At 44.1% G+C, this 18,846-nt stretch overlaps 1 protein-coding gene across 10 annotated transcripts in view; it reads left to right on the forward strand.

Annotated features, from left to right (window-relative positions):
• ubr4 (ubiquitin protein ligase E3 component n-recognin 4) overlaps positions 1–18,846 on the forward strand; it is a 49,518-nt gene that overhangs the window by 12,753 nt on the left and 17,919 nt on the right. For 3 of the 10 annotated variants that reach the window (XM_072448740.1, XM_072448743.1, XM_072448747.1), the window contains 44 exons: positions 249–349; positions 433–820; positions 908–971; positions 1,078–1,269; positions 1,350–1,420; positions 1,692–1,884; positions 2,483–2,716; positions 3,184–3,354; positions 3,820–4,002; positions 4,082–4,240; positions 4,664–4,816; positions 4,900–5,127; positions 5,574–5,731; positions 6,088–6,262; positions 6,341–6,542; positions 6,712–6,875; positions 6,964–7,180; positions 7,906–8,122; positions 8,594–8,626; positions 8,921–8,984; positions 9,170–9,304; positions 9,529–9,700; positions 9,815–9,940; positions 10,023–10,144; positions 10,225–10,336; positions 10,581–10,711; positions 10,791–10,968; positions 11,115–11,219; positions 11,401–11,538; positions 11,777–11,945; positions 12,202–12,406; positions 12,674–12,787; positions 12,860–13,069; positions 13,158–13,307; positions 13,395–13,622; positions 13,708–13,786; positions 13,928–14,164; positions 14,244–14,412; positions 14,485–14,629; positions 14,703–14,788; positions 14,866–14,953; positions 15,044–15,237; positions 15,425–15,664; positions 15,745–15,883. In XM_072448740.1, coding sequence (XP_072304841.1) covers positions 249–349; positions 433–820; positions 908–971; positions 1,078–1,269; positions 1,350–1,420; positions 1,692–1,884; positions 2,483–2,716; positions 3,184–3,354; positions 3,820–4,002; positions 4,082–4,240; positions 4,664–4,816; positions 4,900–5,127; positions 5,574–5,731; positions 6,088–6,262; positions 6,341–6,542; positions 6,712–6,875; positions 6,964–7,180; positions 7,906–8,122; positions 8,594–8,626; positions 8,921–8,984; positions 9,170–9,304; positions 9,529–9,700; positions 9,815–9,940; positions 10,023–10,144; positions 10,225–10,336; positions 10,581–10,711; positions 10,791–10,968; positions 11,115–11,219; positions 11,401–11,538; positions 11,777–11,945; positions 12,202–12,406; positions 12,674–12,787; positions 12,860–13,069; positions 13,158–13,307; positions 13,395–13,622; positions 13,708–13,786; positions 13,928–14,164; positions 14,244–14,412; positions 14,485–14,629; positions 14,703–14,788; positions 14,866–14,953; positions 15,044–15,237; positions 15,425–15,664; positions 15,745–15,883 — 7,039 coding nt within the window. The remainder of the gene's footprint in view (positions 1–248; positions 350–432; positions 821–907; positions 972–1,077; positions 1,270–1,349; positions 1,421–1,691; positions 1,885–2,482; positions 2,717–3,183; positions 3,355–3,819; positions 4,003–4,081; positions 4,241–4,663; positions 4,817–4,899; positions 5,128–5,573; positions 5,732–6,087; positions 6,263–6,340; positions 6,543–6,711; positions 6,876–6,963; positions 7,181–7,905; positions 8,123–8,593; positions 8,627–8,920; positions 8,985–9,169; positions 9,305–9,528; positions 9,701–9,814; positions 9,941–10,022; positions 10,145–10,224; positions 10,337–10,580; positions 10,712–10,790; positions 10,969–11,114; positions 11,220–11,400; positions 11,539–11,776; positions 11,946–12,201; positions 12,407–12,673; positions 12,788–12,859; positions 13,070–13,157; positions 13,308–13,394; positions 13,623–13,707; positions 13,787–13,927; positions 14,165–14,243; positions 14,413–14,484; positions 14,630–14,702; positions 14,789–14,865; positions 14,954–15,043; positions 15,238–15,424; positions 15,665–15,744; positions 15,884–18,846) is intronic. The other 7 variants (XM_072448742.1, XM_072448741.1, XM_072448749.1 and 4 more) reach the window with 7 other exon arrangements.

Genomic DNA, 18,846 nt, shown 5'->3' on the forward strand with positions numbered 1-18,846 from the left:
TTTTAATCATCAAAACAGAATTTTAGTGCGGTCACAAAAAAATTACGATATATCGATACAACAGCCCTCGATATCAATACTTTATGACCAAATTTAATATCACAATATATTGATATTTTGGCGAGTGAAGGGCAGTTAAAATGATGTAGATGGAGCAGCTAATTAACCATCTACCATTCCTCAAAGTCACAGTTCATTCACTATTGGCTTACTAATAACCATCTAATAAAGTGTTGCCTCTTCCACAGTGGTGAACTTGTCCAAATTATGATGGCCACAGCCAATGAAAACCTCTCTGCAAAATTCTGCAACAGGGTCCTCAAGTTCTTTACTAAACTTTTCCAACTAAGTAAGTTCAAACCGCCTAAGTATTTGTTACTAGTTTGTACCATGACATGCAATCTTCAAAACTAATGTAATGTCATTATACAGCCGAGAAGAGCCCCAATCCCAGCCTGCTGTGCCTGTGCGGCTCTCTGGCTCAGTTGGCCTGTGTTGAACCATCCCGTCTACAGTCCTGGCTAACAAGGATGACCGCTACTCCACCAAAGGACTCGGAGCACCTGGATGTAGTTCAAGAGAACCGCCAACTACTGCAGCTTCTCACCACCTACATAGTTAGGGACAACAGCCAGGTTGGAGAAGGCGTGTGCACCGTCCTCCTCAGCACGCTCATACCGATGGCCACAGACATGCTGGCCAATGGGGACGGGACAGGCTTTCCAGAGCTTATGGTGATTATGGCCACTTTAGCCAGCGCTGGACAAGGAGCAGGGCATCTACAGCTCCACAGAGCAGCTATTGATTGGCTGACAAGATGGTAAGAGTTTATGCTAAAAGCCACAATTGTTAAAACATTGCTTTTCTGGGACAACAATGATGGAACTTTTCACTTTTGTATTTATAGCAAAAAATATCTGACTCAAAAGAATGTAGTTGAAAAAGTGAGCACAAATCTAACACAAGGAAAGGTAAGTTGCATAGATTTTGCTTGTATGTATTCATTTTGTTGTGGAGTTGATTTGAAGATTTAGAAAACTTTATAATGTAAATTTAAATAATATCCTGAATCCACAGCATGCTAGTATGCTGGAGTGCTCGTGCCACATCATCTCGTATCTGGCTGATGTCATGAACGCCTTGAGGCAAGGCAGTGGCCAGGGGAACTCTTCTCTGTTGATGGACGGAGAGGAGAAGGCCATGGAGGTGGACTCAGACTGGGTGGAGGAGCTGGCGGTAGAGGACGACGATTCCCAGGCTGAGGATTCAGTAAGAGCGTTTCACATCCTATTCTTAGACGTTGTTTTAAATCTTTCACTTTAAATATGACATCCATACAATGTTAACAGGATGAAGACTCTCTCTGCAACAAACTTTGCACCTTCACCATCACGCAGAAGGAGTTCATGAACCAGCACTGGTAAAAATGTTTTGGACTGTATGTGGTGATGGCAGTGGGTCAAACAATGCTGATTTGGGGTTCAGCTTGGCTCATAATGTTTTTAGTATAAAGGAAAATGTATGAAAAGTACCACACATCCGGTACAGTAGGTTCTGGTACCTTCTCCCGGTTCTATTAGCCATACATTTGATTCGAGTTGCTAACCTGTAAATGGCTAATAAGCATATTGTGATTTAAATGTGCTTTTGTGTCATTGTATTGATATCCGTGGACCCTCTTTGTCCTGCAGGTACCACTGTCACACCTGTAAGATGGTGGATGGGGTAGGTGTGTGCACAGTGTGCGCCAAGGTCTGTCACAAAGACCATGAGATCTCCTATGCCAAATATGGCTCTTTCTTCTGTGACTGCGGGGCCAAAGAGGATGGCAGCTGCCAGGTGAGACCGCATACCTCAGGTCATCATGGGAAGAGAACAACAGCGGTAACTTTGGCTCGACAGTCATTCTCCCATCGACCTCCATCCTTTCATTTCACCAGACAGGGCATAGCTAGCACCAAATGTGTATACCAAATATTGATATGTTTATGTACTTTATATTTAAATTTACCTTGTTAAATGTATTCGCTACAGGAGTGTGTAACCAGCACATACAAGAGTAGAATTGGATCACTTAAACACACTGAATAAAATTACAAAAAACATTATCAGTTAATTTTTTCACAAATATCTGCATGTGCTGACATACATCTCCTGTTGGGAATAAGTTAAATCTCCCCTCTCATGATAACATCCCTTTTAACAGAAAAAAGAATTGTCTTTGTATACTACAAGAGATAGACAGATAGCAGTTTACTTGTTAAAGACTTGTATAACTTCAATTTAAGATAGAGCTAGCATCTAGTGGCATCCCATTAATTTAAACTGAATAGAATACTGTATGTTTTTTCTTTGTCTCAGTATAGGCTTCCACCCTCATCCTATAATGTTTTATTTGAATGCATTTTTCAATATTTATGAAAAAAAATTGAACTTTGTAATTAGTTATTTTCCTGGTTCTAATTTCCCCTCTTTTCCTCAGGCTTTGGTCAAACGCAGCCCCAGCAGTGGTATCAGTTCCACTCTGAAGGAGTCTTCTGCTTTCCAGAGTGAAATGAGAATGCCTGAAAGTGCAATACGCCACCAGAACTCCTCTCCGTCCGATAAGGGCAAAGTGACCATCTGTGACGGTAAACCTGGAGACGAGGACCGGCCCAAGAAGTGCAGTGTGTGCAAGAGCATCGAGGGCTGCCAGGAGGAGCTGCTCTCACAAGTGGTACAAAAACGCCTCTTATCTGTTTCACATATATCTAATTATGGCTGTGCAGTATATACCATTATAGCCACCAACACAGTTTGAGCTCAACAACAGAAGTGAAGCCTGCTGCATTGGCTGTGTCAATAATTAGATTGGAATGTAATTACACTAATTGTTCCACCTTCCAAAATATGTGCATCTAAAAAATACATATATAACAAGTCAATCCTTGCTCTGCAGATACACTTTTGACTCTACTTGACTAATAGTTTAAAATAACTGAGCTTCTCAAATGTCAAGATTAATTGGCTTAAAATCATAAAATCACAAACATTGACTGACCCTGACTAAATGGATCGCGCACCTGCTCCTGCCAAAACTATTATTTACTTTAAAAATGATATTAAGTATTGTTATATGAATACAGATCAGCTTTTAATCAATACATTCTGATTGTTTTTCCTCCTTTATTGTTTCCTTGTAAGATGGGCTCGTCCACTGCAGCATCGATCCTGGAGATGCTCATGTTTCTGATGGAGGCCATTCAGACAAACTTCCAGCAGGCCTCCGCTGTGGGCAGCAGCAGCCGGGCCCAGCAGGCTCTGAATGAACTGCACACTCAAGACAAAACTGTGGACATGACAGACCAACTCATGGTATTGTACACTAATACCTGTATTTAATTATTCATGATTATAGTACAGAATAAGACTTTTAATTATTATTTACATACTTTCTAATGGTGTAGTGATTTAGGCATTGCACCTCAGTGTGGTGGGTTCGCTTGTCAGCAGTTGCAGTTGTCCTGTCAAGTAAAGCTTTTCGGCCATAAATTATTTGTTTTTGATAGTGCTTTCAATCAATTTAAAGAATTCATCTGATTACTCACACATCTGAAGTATGATTAAACGCATATTCTGTAAACATAGGCAAGTTTATTTGTAGAGCACAATTCATACACAAGGCAATTCAAAGTGCTTCACGCAGGAAAATAATGCATTAAAATCACACAGACATGACAGAAATCACAGAACAGTTTAAGACCTAAAAGAGAGGACCGTATAAAGGTATTTTCGAAAACGTTTCTTTCTGATGTTTTAACTAATTATCTGTATTTTCAGGTTCCTACTCTTGGCTCGCAGGAAGGAGCTTTTGAAAACGTGCGGATGAACTACAGCGGTGACCAGGGCCAGACCATCCGACAGCTTATCAGCGCACACGTCCTTAGGCGAGTGGCCATGTGTGTGCTTTCCTCACCGCACGGACGCAGACAGCACCTCGCAGTAAGCCACGAGAAGGGAAAGGTACGAACTGACAAAGACGTAGATTTTTATTTGCATTTTTGAGATCTTCTAAGAGCCATTGACTGTATTCTCCCCATAGATCACAGTGTTGCAGCTGTCCACTCTCCTGAAACAGGCGGACTCCAGCAAGAGGAAGCTAACGCTCACCCGTTTGGCCTCGGCTCCGGTCCCTTTCACCGTGCTCAGTCTCACCGGAAACCCATGCAACGAGGACTACCTGGCTGTTTGTGGGCTCAAGGTGACATACTACAATTTATTATTTATTTATGTGTCGGGTGTAGGTTTTGGACATAGTACTTCCCCCCCCTTTTCCCACATCTAATCCCTGCAGTTTGGTTTAGCTTTAGTTTATCAGAATAGGACTGCAGTTTTCATCATAAAAGGAAATCTGCTCAATTAAAAAAAAGTACAAAATAATAATAACAATAATAAATATGAGTTGTAGTAATAGTCTACATGTACTAACTCTCATTCCAATGATTTCTGTCTAATAAAGACAGATAATACATTTGTTTAGATTATTGATGATTTATGAAAAGCAAAGTCGATTTTATTCTACTGCTTATCACAAAAAATGGCAACGGCAATTAATATTTAATATTGTTTTTGTGCGTCAGATTGTTTTTATTTCGTGTTAATGCTTCCTTTCTTTTCCCTCCAGGACTGCCACGTGCTCACTTTCAGCAGTACAGGTTCCGTGTCTGATCACTTGGTGTTACATCCACAACTCGCCACCGGAAACTTCATCATCAAAGCCATCTGGCTCCCTGGTTCTCAGACCGAGCTGGCCATCATCACTGCAGACTTTGTCAAGGTCCTACTTTAAAATCCTGCGTGTGTTTCAGAAGTAATGACTGTCCAATGCTAACTCTTCAATTTCTCCCTTTGTCCGGGCAGGTTTACGACTTGTCCGTAGATGCCTTGAGCCCCATGTACTACTTCCTGCTTCCTAGCTCCAAGATTCGAGACGCTACCTTCCTTTTCAACGAGGAGGGCAAAAACATCATTGTGATCATGTCTTCGGCTGGTTACATGTACACTCAGGTTATGGATGAATCAAGCAGCGCTCAGCATGGACCCTTCTATGTCACCAATGTACTGGAGATTACCCATGAAGACCTGAAGGTAACATACATGTTCACATTACTTAAAAGAACTTCCCGTTATTGGTATTATGTGATATATTACGTCAATGATGGTGAATTCTTAGTTATTATACTTTAAATCATGCTTCTTTTAGTGGATCTCTTAGAATTCTTCTAACATTTTCCCCCACACATGTGTTTAAAGGGAGAAAAATACTAAATTGTTTTATTTGAATTCCCAAGTATTTCTGTCAATTTCTTAGTTTGAGGTTCAAGTATTGCATGAAATGTGACTGGATTATAAAATTAAATGTGAAAGTAGAGAAATACCCCCCTTGTTGGAAGATTAGTTTATACTAACCTCTTGTGTTCTTTCTATTGCCCACTTCTACCTGTTACATGATGATACTGTATTTATTAACACTGTAGCTGATGCTGTGTGTGGTTGGTAATGAAGTACCACTTGTTTTTTTCTTCCGTTTCCAGGACAGCAATGGTCAGGTGGCGGGTGGAGGTGTCTCTGTGTATTACTCCCATGTGCTGCAGATGCTCTTCTTCAGCTACAGTCAAGGCAAGTCCTTCGCCGCCACAGTGAGCCGTAGCTCCACCGAAGTGCAGCGCCTCTTCACTATCAACGTTAAAGGGTAAGGCTATCATTGCTAAAAATCAAACCATGTATTCAGGACTCCAGACTTAACATTTCTTTCCACAAGCACTGTTGCTCCTGACTTTTTTTTTTTTAGGAGCACAAGCAAAAGATTTAGGTGGTACGCAATATACTGTAAATCAATCCTACTGAAATGAACACTATGTTTACATATGAACACGTAGAGACAAGGGGAGAGACTGAAAAGTGTACTCGAATGAATATATTAATGTAAATACTAAGCAATTCTGTTAACGTTTGGTAAACTATTATTTTAAGATTTAAGTTTGCACATAGCTCACAGTCTGTAAAAAAACACAAATGGATCTCATTGTTCTGTGCTTATTTGCCCAGGTCAAACGGAGGCAGCAGTAAGATGTCCCCTGCTTTGTGCCAGTGGTCTGAAGTCATGAACCACCCTGGACTGGTCTGCTGTGTTCAACAAACCACAGGAATACCACTGGTTATTATGGTCAAACCAGACACTTTCCTCATACAAGAGATCAAAACTCTACCGGCCAAAGCTAAAGTAAAGCCCTCAAAAAGCTTAAATTCTACACAGTTTTGTTCCGCATCAATAACTTATGATTATCTTCTTCTCGCTTAGATTCAGGACATGGTTGCTATCCGGCACACTGCCAGTAACGAGCAACAGCGCACAACCATGATTCTGCTTTGTGAAGATGGCAGCTTGCGTATTTACATGGCGAATGTGGACAACACGTCGTACTGGCTTCAGCCGGCGCTGCAGCCCAGCTGTGGCATCAGCATCATGAAGCCTGTCCGCAAACGCAAAGCTGCTGCTACCAGTACGTAACTATGTACTCGCTCAATGCTGGTTGGCCCTTTTTTTTTTTTTTTTTTTATTCTTCTTTTAATTATTTTACTATGTTGTTGACCTCGTTTCTGTTTTTTTATCTTTTTTTATTTATATTATTTTACCAATCTTACTGTATTTTATTTTGTTTCTACTTGTAGCTACAAGGACCTCCAGCCAGGTGACGTTTCCTGTGGACTTCTTCGAGCACAACCAGCAGCTGACGGAGGTGGAATTTGGAGGCAACGACTTACTCCAAGTTTACAATGGACAACAGATAAAACACAGACTCAACTCCACTGGGATGTATGTGGCCAACACAAAGGTACACACGGGTTTACTACAAACGTTTACTCTTCGATACATACCTTCACTACATGCTCTGATGGCTAACGCTAACTGTTCATTTTCAGCCTGGGGGGTTCACTGTGGAGGCTGTCAATAACAACAGTTCCATGGTGATGACCGGGATGAGGGTTCAGGTGGGGACCCAGGCCATAGAGAGAGCCCCCTCGTACGTGGAGGTGTTTGGAAGAACCATGCAGATCAACCTGACCAGAGCGAGATGGTTCGACTTCCCCTTCACCAGAGAGGAGGCCCTTCAGGCAGACAAGAAACTGTCGATGTTCAGTAAGCGCAACGGCAAATACTACTACATTGTCCTCAAGTTCTCCAAATCATTGTATTTTGCAAAGAAGATAAAGTATTAGCATATGAAATGACAAATAATGATAAAACTTCTCGGTCTTCAAATTTCAAATGGGTCTGAAACCAATAGTCTTTACTACTTCTATGATTAAAATTGTTTTATTGTCCATTTTTAGTGAGACGGAAACATGCATATTCATTTTGGTTCGGGCTGTCACTTATTTGTACTACTTTTTAAATACATTATCAGCCAAATACAGGTTGAAATATGGTGAGTGAAGGCTTCTAGATCAATATTTTTATCACAGTAAACGACAATGTATCAGAAAATGTAATGCAATAAGCCGAGCATGTCCAAACTAAGGCCCGGGGGCCAAAAGCGGCCCTCAGACCAATTGTTATTGGCCCTCCGACTTCCTTCTAAGTTTGTCCAAACAGCAAAAAGTTGTACTCTTTACTATAAAATTTGAAAAAAAATTCAAGCATTTTGACATTATACCCACCTAATATTAATGTTCTAAGTATTATTAAAGGTGTGGCGGCTCATGGAAACTATGTCAAATGTATTCAACAAATTCAACGTGTTTTTTTCTGGCCCTCAGCCCTGTATAAGTTTCAAAATGCGGCCCTCAGTGAAAAAAGTTTGGACACGCCTGCAATAAGCGCATTCCATCATATTTCTGATCTTATGAATCCTTGCTTTTCAGTCGGAGCGTCCGTGGACCCGGCCGGAGTCACTATGCTGGACTCCATTAAGATCTATGGTAAAACTAAGGAGCAGTTTGGCTGGCCCGAGGACCCTCCTGAAGACTTCACCTCCACATCGGTCAACAACGTGTGCAGCCCCAACCTCAACCAGGGCAACGGCTCCACTGAAGGGGACATCTCCACCCCCATCACAGCCAACGGCACCGTGCTCGAAAGGTACACACTTTGGGCATGGAACATAAGCCTTATTTTTTAAATGAAATTACTATTACAGAGCCAATTTGCTCGCTCTTTGAGAATATTGATTGGTTGTCATTAGAAAAACTGCACAAATGTTAGGTCATGGTACTATTGTAAGCTAGATTTTCAGTGGATCTCGCTGTTTAGGGTTTGTTCAAAAGGTAAAATGTGTGTATTATGCATAATTGGTGTGTGTATTGTAATTTTGACAATTTTGTTATTATTATTTTTTAAACTAGAAAACTACATACCATCTTAAGATATTGGAATTGTACTTATTTCTCTTTCAGTATTACAGTAGTGGATATTGCATGGCTGTTGTGACTTCATCTCTCTTGCATGTCTTCCCTTTTGTTCAACAGAGTCATTCAAATTCACTGGTTTATTTCTGTGGACCTCACACTTTTTTTGTTTTTTTTCTTTTGCTCCCACAAATACAATAAAAAGTTCTGAAACTGAGTCCTTGTCAACACTGGACCGGTTAGTAACAGCCCTTTCTCTGCTTGCTTGAATGGGTTTTGTGCATGTCTGCTGCTTGTTTGGTGCCCCCTGCCTGTGGACTGTGAACATACCATGCACCATCTCCACTTTTAAAATACCCCCAGTGGCTTTTCTCTTGCATTGAGTGTCCTTCTTTTGCATCTAGTTTAGCTTATTTGTAGAAATAAGATTTTACCTTATTTTCTTGCTTGTTTTTTTTTTTTTGGTTTCTTATTTTTCTTATTTTTCCCTTTAGTGAGTAAGAGATGTGTTAATCTTTTTTTTCTGTTACAGGTTGGTTGTCAACTCTCTTGAGGCTTTGGAAAACTGCTTTGCTGTGGGCTCTTCTGGTGAAAAGGTAACTGTCAAATGTAAATGCATATATAAATACCAATATTTACCAAATATTTTACTTTGTTTGACAAGTTATGAACAAACACAAGCTAAGTTAAAACTGGGAGAAAACCACACGGCTGCAAATACGAATAAAGTTATTTCTTTATATACAAAAAAAGTCTCATTAAACAGTTGAATACTTTGCAGGAGAAAAACAAGACAGCCGCGCTGGAGCTGGCCACTCTGCTCCTGTCCATGCCGACTCCAACAGGAGTCCAGCAGCAGACCAAGGGACTGTTGGCCAGTCTGCACACCAGCCGCACTGCCTACCACAACCACAAGGTAATGCCCTACACTACACTCATTTTGCACATAGGATTGTCAGATGTTTTCTTTTTCAAGCGATGTTCTTTCTGTCAATATGCCTGATATTGTGCAGAGATGCCCCATCAACTGGAGACATGAGAACATACACTGTACATATTTCTCTGTTGTAAACATCCATGTCTTTGTATCTCTTTAGACGCATTTGCCTTTTCTCAGCTCATATTTTTCTTTCTTTTTAGGACCAGTCCTTGTTGAGTAATGCAGTGCAGTGTCTGAACAGCAGCACTCGTGAAGGAAAAGAGTTGGACCCAGACGTGTTTCAGAGACTGGTGATCACAGCTCGCTCCATCGCCATAATGAGACCCAACAACTTGGTTCACTTCACGGAGAACAAAGCACTGCAGCAAGACGGTATGAAACCTACATTTGTACTAATCATATTCAGGAAAAAATGTAACACATTTTATTTCAATTTATTATGTTTTATGGACTTAATTGTTTTTGTTTTGTCTTCCATCCACCAAGTAGACGATGGACACAAACATGTGGATGGAGAAAGCTGTAATTTCATTACACAACTCATGAACAACTTCTGGAAACTACATGCCCTTAAACCAAAGAATGCTTTTCTTGCGCCTGCTTGTTTGCCAGGTGAGTCACAAATTGAGTGGATGTAAAAAAAAAAACAACAACAACCATTAACTTAAATATGGGCTAATTTATTTATTTTCAGGACTAACCCATATTGAAGCCACAGTGAATGCTTTGGTGGACATCATTCATGCATACTGTACTTGTGAACTGGATTACATCAATGTAGCCTCTAAGATCTATATGCAAATGTTGCTCTGCCCAGTAAGTAGTTTAGTTTAAGTTATGTCAACAATCTTTGACAAAATACCTTTTTTTACCATTTCTTTCCAATCATCTTTCAGGACACGTCAGTCAGCTTTGCTTGTAAACAGGCCCTCATTCGAGTGCTCAGGCCGAGAAACAAGCGCCGCCATGTGACCCTTCCCTCTCCTCCACGATCCAACACACCCATAGGTGACATTTGTATTCATTAAAAATTGTTCTAAACTGTGATTTTTGCCATTTGTGTTGACGTGACCACAATTTGCAAAATTCAATTTATTTTTGTAACGCCCAAAATCACAACAACAGTTGCCTCTGAGCCAAGTTGAAAATTTACAGGATTGTTTAATAAACGTTCCATCCACTATTTGACTTGGTTATCTGTTAAAGGCTAACTTATGTTTCAAACAATTAAAATAATTTGGATTTTACCCAGGAGACAAGGACGATGACGATGACGATGATGCAGATGATAAAATGCAGTCTTCAGTTTTGACCGGCGTGGAGGAGGAGCGACGGGAGAGTCATGAGCAGAGCGAAGTGGACCACGAGGGCTTTGAGATGGTGGTAAGGAGTAAAACAAGTTTTTAACAAATTCTTTTAGCCTCTGAGTAAATGATAAACATGCATTATGCTTTGTCATCAGTCTGAGTCTATGGTCCTGGACTCGTCTGATAATGTGAACAATGGAAACCCGTCTCCTCTGGAGGCTCTGCTGGCTGGAGCTGAGGGATTCCCCCCGATGCTGGACATTCCTCCAGATGCAGACGATGAAACGATGGTGGAACTGGCAATAGCCCTCAGCTTGCAGCAGGACCAGCAAGGTAAACAACAGCAGCAGCAACAACAACAACAACAACAAAAAATAGTTTCCAAGCTTAAGAAAAGTGAATCCAGTGCTTATGATGTAGACAGATTAGTATTAGAATAAATTTCCTTCTATTGAATATTCCATGTTTGGCATTTGTAGGCAGCAGCAGCAGTGCTCTTGGCCTACAGAGCCTCGGTCTCTCTGGCCAGGCCCCAAGCTCCTCTTCATTGGACGCTGGCACTCTGTCAGATACTACTGCCTCAGGTAACAGATAGTCAATAGAATAGTTTAGAAAGAGACCATTCAATGCAATAAGCACAAGAACAAATTCATTTAGCTTTTGCATGTCTGTTGCATGGAGCACGTGTCAGTGTACGTGCAGATGCTGAATAATGTCCGGATGACGGCGGTGTATTTACTGTTCCAGCTCTTACTATGATTTCAGCCCCAGCCTCAGACGACGAGGGCAGCACAGCGGCCACAGATGGCTCCACGCTCAGAACGTCTCCGGCTGAACATGGGGGCAGTGTGGGCTCCGAGAGCGGGGGCTCTGCCATAGACTCTGTGGCCGGGGAGCACAGTGGTGGGTCACTCAAAATACTGAACTCAATTGTTTTCTCTTAATGTCAAAAAAATAGTACCACTGTGTCAACAGTTGAGACAGCCAATACAAATATAGAATACTAGGAAATTGATGTCTCTTTTCAGATAGTATTTCCATTAACCTACAAAAAAGGACTGTTGGCCTTAAAATGTATTTGTCTTGCATACAATTGTATTGAGTAATTTGCTGACTCGTTGTTCAAATGTTGTGTTTCCAGTGTCTGGTCGCAGCAGTGCCTATGGGGACACTACAGTGGAGGGGCACCCTGCCGGTCCAGGCAGCGTGAGCTCCAGCACAGGGGCCATCAGCACCACCACAGCCCAGCAGGAAGGAGAGGGATCAGAGGGAGAGGCAGAGAATGAGGGGGATATCCACACCAGCAGCAGGTCAGTAACACCAAGATGTTTACTCTAAAATCTGTGCACAGGTTTTATACGAAGCACCACGAGGGGAAAATAAGTTCTTAGTCTATTTAATATTATTTTCATAAAAGCATGGGAAAGGACGGCTGTAGAGGGTTTTTAAGACACAGTCACTTGTAACAAAGCAGGGGGTCTAGATGCAGGGGGGGAAAGGATTTAAATTAAAAAATCTAATAAAGATTATGTTTTCTTTGTCCTCCATTAATCATTTCCCCTCTAGACTCCACATGGTCCGCCTCATGCTTTTGGAGCGCCTTCTCCAGCATCTATCCCAGTTGCACAATGTGGGCGGAGTCCAGGCCATCCCGTACATGCAGGTCATTCTAATGTTGACCTCTGACCTCGATGGAGAGGACGAGAAGGACAAGGGGGCATTGGACGACCTACTCGCTCAACTCATCGCAGAACTGGGCATGAACAAGAAGGTAACGCTTTATACAAGTCAGTGGCATTAGTCACTTATTTTTACCAATAATCCTTTAATTTCATTTAGCAAAAGTGCCATCCAAATTAGAAGTTTGACCATATGTAATTTTTATGTTTCAATTTCTACTATGTACTAGGAGTTGCATAAAGTCAACTTCAAATTATATATTTTTTAAAAGTCACTGACTGAAATGTGAATGCTTTATTGTAAAACTGACAACGATTTTTCAAGTCTAAATGTGTTGTGCTTTCCTTGCTTTTGTTAGGATGTCTCAAAGAAGAACGAACGTAGTGCCGTCAATGAAGTCCACCTGGTCATCATGAGGCTGCTCAGTGTTTTCATGTCCCGCACCAAATCTGGCTCCAAATCTTCCTCTGAGGTACTTTAATAATTATACATTTTATTAGCTGCTGTTTTTGGATGAATATCTCTTAATTTCCCTTGTTTTCAGTCTTCATCGCTCATCTCCAACGCCACAGCCACTGCTCTGCTCAGCCTGGGTGCCATTGACTACTGCCTGCACGTGCTCAAGTCTTTGCTTGAGTTTTGGAAGAGTCAACAGGGTGAAGAGGAGGCGGTGACCACCAGCCAGCTGCTCCGGCCTCACACGGCCTCCTCTCCCCCAGACATGAGCCCGTTTTTCCTGCGTCAGTACGTGAAGGTAGGGTATAATAATCCCTCTAGACGTATATAATAAGTACACTAAATCTGCCTGTTGTGCGACCACGGTGTCTTGTGTTCATCTTTAGGGCCACGCTGCTGATGTGTTTGAAGCCTACTCGCAGCTCCTGACAGAGATGGTACTCCGACTGCCCTATCAAATTAAGAAAATAGCAGACACCAACCCACGTATTCCTCCGCCAGTGTTTGACCACTCCTGGTTCTACTTTTTGTCTGAGGTATGCTGTGGAGCATGACCACCAGTGTATATTGGTAAACAAGTGAAGTTGAAAATGTCTATTAACTCTTAACCCTTTTCTCTCCAGTACCTGATGATCCAGCAGACTCCATTCGTTCGGCGACAGGTCAGAAAGCTGCTACTCTTCATCTGTGGCTCTAAGGAGAAGTATCGTCAGCTCAGAGACCTGCACACTCTGGACTCTCACGTGAGGAGCATCAAAAAGCTGCTGGAGGAGCAGGGCATCTTCCTCAGAGCTGGAGTTGTCACCGCCACCTCTGGGTCCGCCCTGCAGTACGATACCCTCATCAACCTGGTCAGTGTTTTCTAATCTGTTCAGGGTTAAGATCATTTAAATGATCACATCTATATTTATTTGACAATATCTTCTTGTCGCTCAGATGGAGCATCTGAAAGCTTGTGCTGAAATTGCGACTCAGCGCACCATCAACTGGCAGAAATTCTGCGTGAAAGATGATTGTAAGTTTTTAGTGTATCGATATAAACTAACCACAACTTCTGTGGTTCTAGTCCTGTTTGAGTCCTGGTCTATTCAGTTTTTATGTTGTGTGCACATGTGAATCAAACATGTTTTAGACTATATTTCTCCTCTATCTCCAGCCGTGTTGTACTTCCTCCTCCAAGTGAGCTTCCTGGTGGATGAGGGCGTGTCTCCGGTCCTCTTGCAGCTGCTCTCCTGCGCCCTGTGTGGCAGTAAAGTCCTGGCCACCTCCTCCACCTCCTCTTCTTTCTCAGCTGGTGGCTCCTCCAGCGCAGGACAGAGCGGCACCTCCCAATCCCAGAGCAAATCCTCCAGCAAAAAGAGCAAGAAGGAGGACAAGGAGAAGGAAAAAGAAGGTACAATGAAGAAGGTTTTGCTTGTTAAGCTGAGTTAAAAAGACGGGACATATGTTTATTGTCATGATTTCGTTTGCAGGTGATGGAGGTGGAAGCCAGGAGGACCAGCTGTGCATGGCTCTTGTCAGTCAACTCAACAAGTTTGCTGATAAAGAAACACTTATCCAATTTCTACGCTGCTTCCTTCTGGAGTCCAACTCATCTGCTGTTCGCTGGCAGGCCCACTGTCTGGCACTGCACATCTACAGGTAAAGCTAGTGCTGCTACACCTTTCCCACTACTTACTATTAATTACTAACTGTTCTATATTGTTTGTTTAGAAACTCGAGTAAATCCCAGCAAGAGTTACTGCTTGAGCTGACTTGGGCTATTTGGCCTGAGCTCCCCGCCTACGGTCGCAAAGCTGCTCAATTTGTCGATCTGCTCGGATACTTCTCTCTCAAGACTCCTCAGACTGATAAGAAGGTTGGTTTCTAATCCGGCTTTTTACAGTAATTTATTTTATTTACTTGTTGATAATGACTTTGGTTTGATTTAGTTAAAGGAGTATTCTCAAAAGGCTGTGGAAATCTTGAGGGCACAGAACCATAGCTTGACAAATCACCCCAACTCTAACATCTACACGTATGTGCCTTTTACTCAAGTGTATTATGCTAACGCTGTTTTTACGCTGAGTCATAATTTTGTTGTTCTTTCTATAGCACACTGTCAGGTCTGGTGGAGTTTGATGGCTTTTTCTTGGAGAGCGATCCTTGTCTCGTCTGCAACAATCCTGAAGTCCCCTTCTCGGTAAGCTTTTCTGTTGCAAAACAATTTGTCGCACAACAATCGATGTGCTTTTTTGGTTTGCTGATGTGATACTCATTTACTTTGCTTCAGAATATCAAATTGTCCTCCATCAAAGTGGACACTCGCTACACCACAACGCAGCAGGTGGTGAAGCTCATCGGCAGTCACACAATCAGCAAAGTCACGGTGAAGATCGGGGACCTCAAACGCACCAAAATGGTCCGCACCATCAACCTGTACTACAACAATAGGACTGTGCAGGCCATTGTGGAGCTCAAGAACAAGTGAGTTTTATTCTACCACCTTCAGGGCACCAAGGAGGCACAGGTGACTGTCTCGACATAGAAGACGGGCAGTTTATAAATGGGTAGTTAGGGTTGAAGGGCTGCAGAGAGCGGAACACCCAAACAAAGGCTCAAATATTATGAATGATCTTGTAAATAATTTCTTTTTTTTTAATGACATTTCCAGACCAGCTCGTTGGCACAAAGCTAAAAAAGTGCAGCTCACCCCAGGTCAAACTGAGGTGAAGATCGACCTGCCTCTGCCCATCGTGGCCTCCAACCTCATGATCGAGTTTTCAGATTTCTACGAGAACTACCAGGCGTCCACCGAGACCCTGCAGTGCCCCCGCTGCAGCGCCTCCGTACCAGCCAACCCCGGCGTCTGCGGCAACTGTGGAGAAAACGTCTACCAGTGCCACAAGTGCAGGTTGGGAACCGTTAATACTCATGATTATAATAAGGATGTGGTATTGTGGGCATCTAATACCTGTTTTTTTTTATTTTTAGGTCAATCAATTATGATGAGAAAGATCCGTTCCTCTGTAACGCTTGTGGCTTCTGTAAATACGCTCGCTTTGACTTCATGCTCTATGCCAAACCGTGCTGCGCCGTGGACCCGATTGAGAATGAAGAGGACCGGAAAAAGGTAAATCATGGTTATAATATTGTTCTATATATAATATATATTTTATTATTGGACTTCTGTGCTAGCCACGGATTGTCCATAACGAACACCATGTTCAAGCACAAGGGTGTCCATCAGTGCACATGGCACCAGGACACCCTAGGCCGGAGGTCAATGATCGACTTTGTTGTCGTGTCATCAGACCTCCGGCCGCGTGTCTTGGACACTCGGGTGAAGAGAGGGGCAGAGTTGTCAACCGATCACCACCTGGTGGTGAGTTGGATCCACTGGCGGAGGAGGAAGCCGGACAGACTTGGCGCATTGTGAGGGTCTGTTGGGAACGTCTAGTGGAGCCCTCTGTCAGTAGGGTATTCAACTCGCACCTCCGGGAGAGCTTCTCCCATATCCCGGGGGAGGCTGGGGACATTGAGTCCGAGCGGACCATGTTCTCCGCCTCCATTGTTGATGCGGCTGCTCGGAGCTGTGGTCGCAAGGTCTCCGGTGCCTGTCGTGGCGGCAACCCCCGAACCCGGTGGTGGACACCGGAAGTAAGGGATGCCGTCAGACTGAAGAAGGAGGCCTATCAGGCCACTCTGGCTTGTAGGTCTCCGGAGGTCATCGAGGGGTATCGGCAGGCCAAGCGAGCCGCGGCTCGTGCTGTCGCAGAGGCAAAAACCCGGGCCTGGGAGGAGTTCGGGGAGGCCATGGAGGAGGACTATCGGTCGGCACCAAAGAAATTCTGGCAAACTGTCCGGCGCCTCAGGAGGGGGAAGCAGTGTCTCACCAACACCGTTTACGGTGCGGGTGGAGGCCTGCTGACCTCGACTGGGGATGTCGTCGGACGGTGGAAGCAATACTTTGAGGATCTCCTTAATCCCTCAGTCACGTCTTCCGAAGAGAAAGTAGAGACCGGGGACTCGGAGGCTGGCTCATCCATCACCCAAGCTGAAGTCACTGAGGTTGTTCGCAAACTCCTCGGTGGCAGGGCTCCGGGGGTGGATGAGATCCGCCCTGAGTACCTAAAGTATCTGGATGTTGTAGGACTGTCTTGGTTGACACGTCTCTGCAACATCGCGTGGCGTTCGGGGACCGTGCCTCTGGACTGGCAGACCGGGGTGGTGGTCCCTCTGTTCAAGAAGGGGGACCGGAGGGTGTGTTCCAACTACAGAGGGATCACACTCCTCAGCCTCCCAGGTAAGGTCTATTCCAAGGTACTGGAGAGAAGAATCCGACCGATAGTCGCACCTCGGATTCAGGAGGAGCAGAGTGGTTTTTGTCCCGGTCGTGGAACACTGGACCAGCTCTATACCCTCCATCGGGTGCTCGAGGGTTCATGGGAGTTTGCCCAACCAGTCCACATGTGCTTTGTGGATCTGGAGAAGGCTTTCGACCGTGTCCCTCGGGGTGTCCTTTGGGGGGTGCTTCGGGAGTACGGGGTCCGGGGCCCTTTGCTCAGGGCTGTCCGGTCCCTGTATGACCGGAGCAGGAGCTGTGTTCGCATTGCCGGCAATAAGTCAGACCTGTTCCCAGTGCATGTTGGACTCCGCCAGGGCTGCCCTTTGTCACCGGTTCTGTTCATAATTTTTATGGACAGAATTTCTAGGCGCAGTCGGGGGTCGGAGGGTGTCCGGTTTGGGGACCACAGGATCTCATCTCTGCTGTTTGCAGACGATGTTGTCCTGATGGCTCCATCAAACTCGGACCTGCAACATGCACTGGGACGGTTTGCAGCCGAGTGTGAGGCGGCTGGGATGAGAATCAGCACCTCCAAATCCGAGGCCATGGTTCTCGACCGGAAAAAGGTGGCTTGCCCTCTCCAGGTGGGTGGGGTGTCCTTGCCCCAAGTGGAGGAGTTCAAGTATCTCGGGGTCTTGTTCACGAGTGAGGGAAGGATGGAGCGTGAGATCGACAGGCGGATCGGTGCAGCGGCTGCAGTGATGCAGTCGCCGCATCGGACTGTTGTGGTAAGGAGGGAGCTGAGCCGAAAGGCAAAGCTCTCTATTTACCGGTCGGTCTACGTTCTGACCTCACCTATGGTCATGAGCTTTGGGTAGTGACCGAAAGAACAAGACCGCGGATACAAGCGGTCGAAATGAGTTTCCTCCGCCGTGTGGCTGGGCGCTCCCTTAGAGATAAGGTGAGGAGCTCGGCCACACGGGGGGAGCTCGGAGTAGAGCCGCTGCTCCTCCACGTCGAGAGGAGCCAGCTGAGGTGGCTCGGGCATCTGTTCCGGATGCCTCCTGGGCGCCTCCCTCGGGAGGTGTTTCAGGCATGTCCCACCGGGAAGAGGCCCCGGGGAAGACCCAGGACACGCTGGAGAGACTATGTCTCTCGGCTGGCCTGGGAACGCCTCGGGATCCCCCCGGAGGAGTTAGAGGAAGTGTCTGGGGAGGAGGAAGTCTGGGAGTCCCTGCTCAGACTGCTGCCCCCGCGACCCGGCCCCGGATAAAGCGGCAGAAGATGGATGGATGGATGGATATATATAATATTTGCATGGGCAGTTAATACTCATGTCAGAGAAAGCTGAAGGTTGTAGAAATTAGCTTGTCAAAAAGGCTGTGTAAAACTAAAACCTGTTCTATTGTTATATACTTTTTTTATAATAATAATAATAATAATAATAATAATAATAATAATAATAATAATAATAATAATAATAATAATAATAATAATAATAATAATAATAATAATAATAATAATAATAAATATAGCGGCAATGATCGGCCCTCGCCACGCCGCCGCCACGCCGCAAGAGGAGGGGGCGCTAACGCGCCCCAATTGTCCTTTTATTACGCCTACTGCTGAATCTGTGACGCTGTCACATCTTCTCCCCTTTGTTTTACCATCAAAAAGCTATTTTATTTTGAACTCTTGGCAAAATGTGCGGCTTTGCCGCACAGACACCGTGACTCTTTGAATGAAAATGTGGATAACTTTTGATGGTCCTGAAGATGAGTCTCACCAAATTTCAGGTTAATAGGGCT

This window comes from Eucyclogobius newberryi, unplaced genomic scaffold (genome assembly GCF_026437365.1).
Source record: "Eucyclogobius newberryi isolate DKJ021-1_F unplaced genomic scaffold, fEucNew1.0.hap1 SCAF_17, whole genome shotgun sequence".
Classification (NCBI taxonomy): Eukaryota; Metazoa; Chordata; class Actinopteri; order Gobiiformes; family Gobiidae; genus Eucyclogobius; species Eucyclogobius newberryi.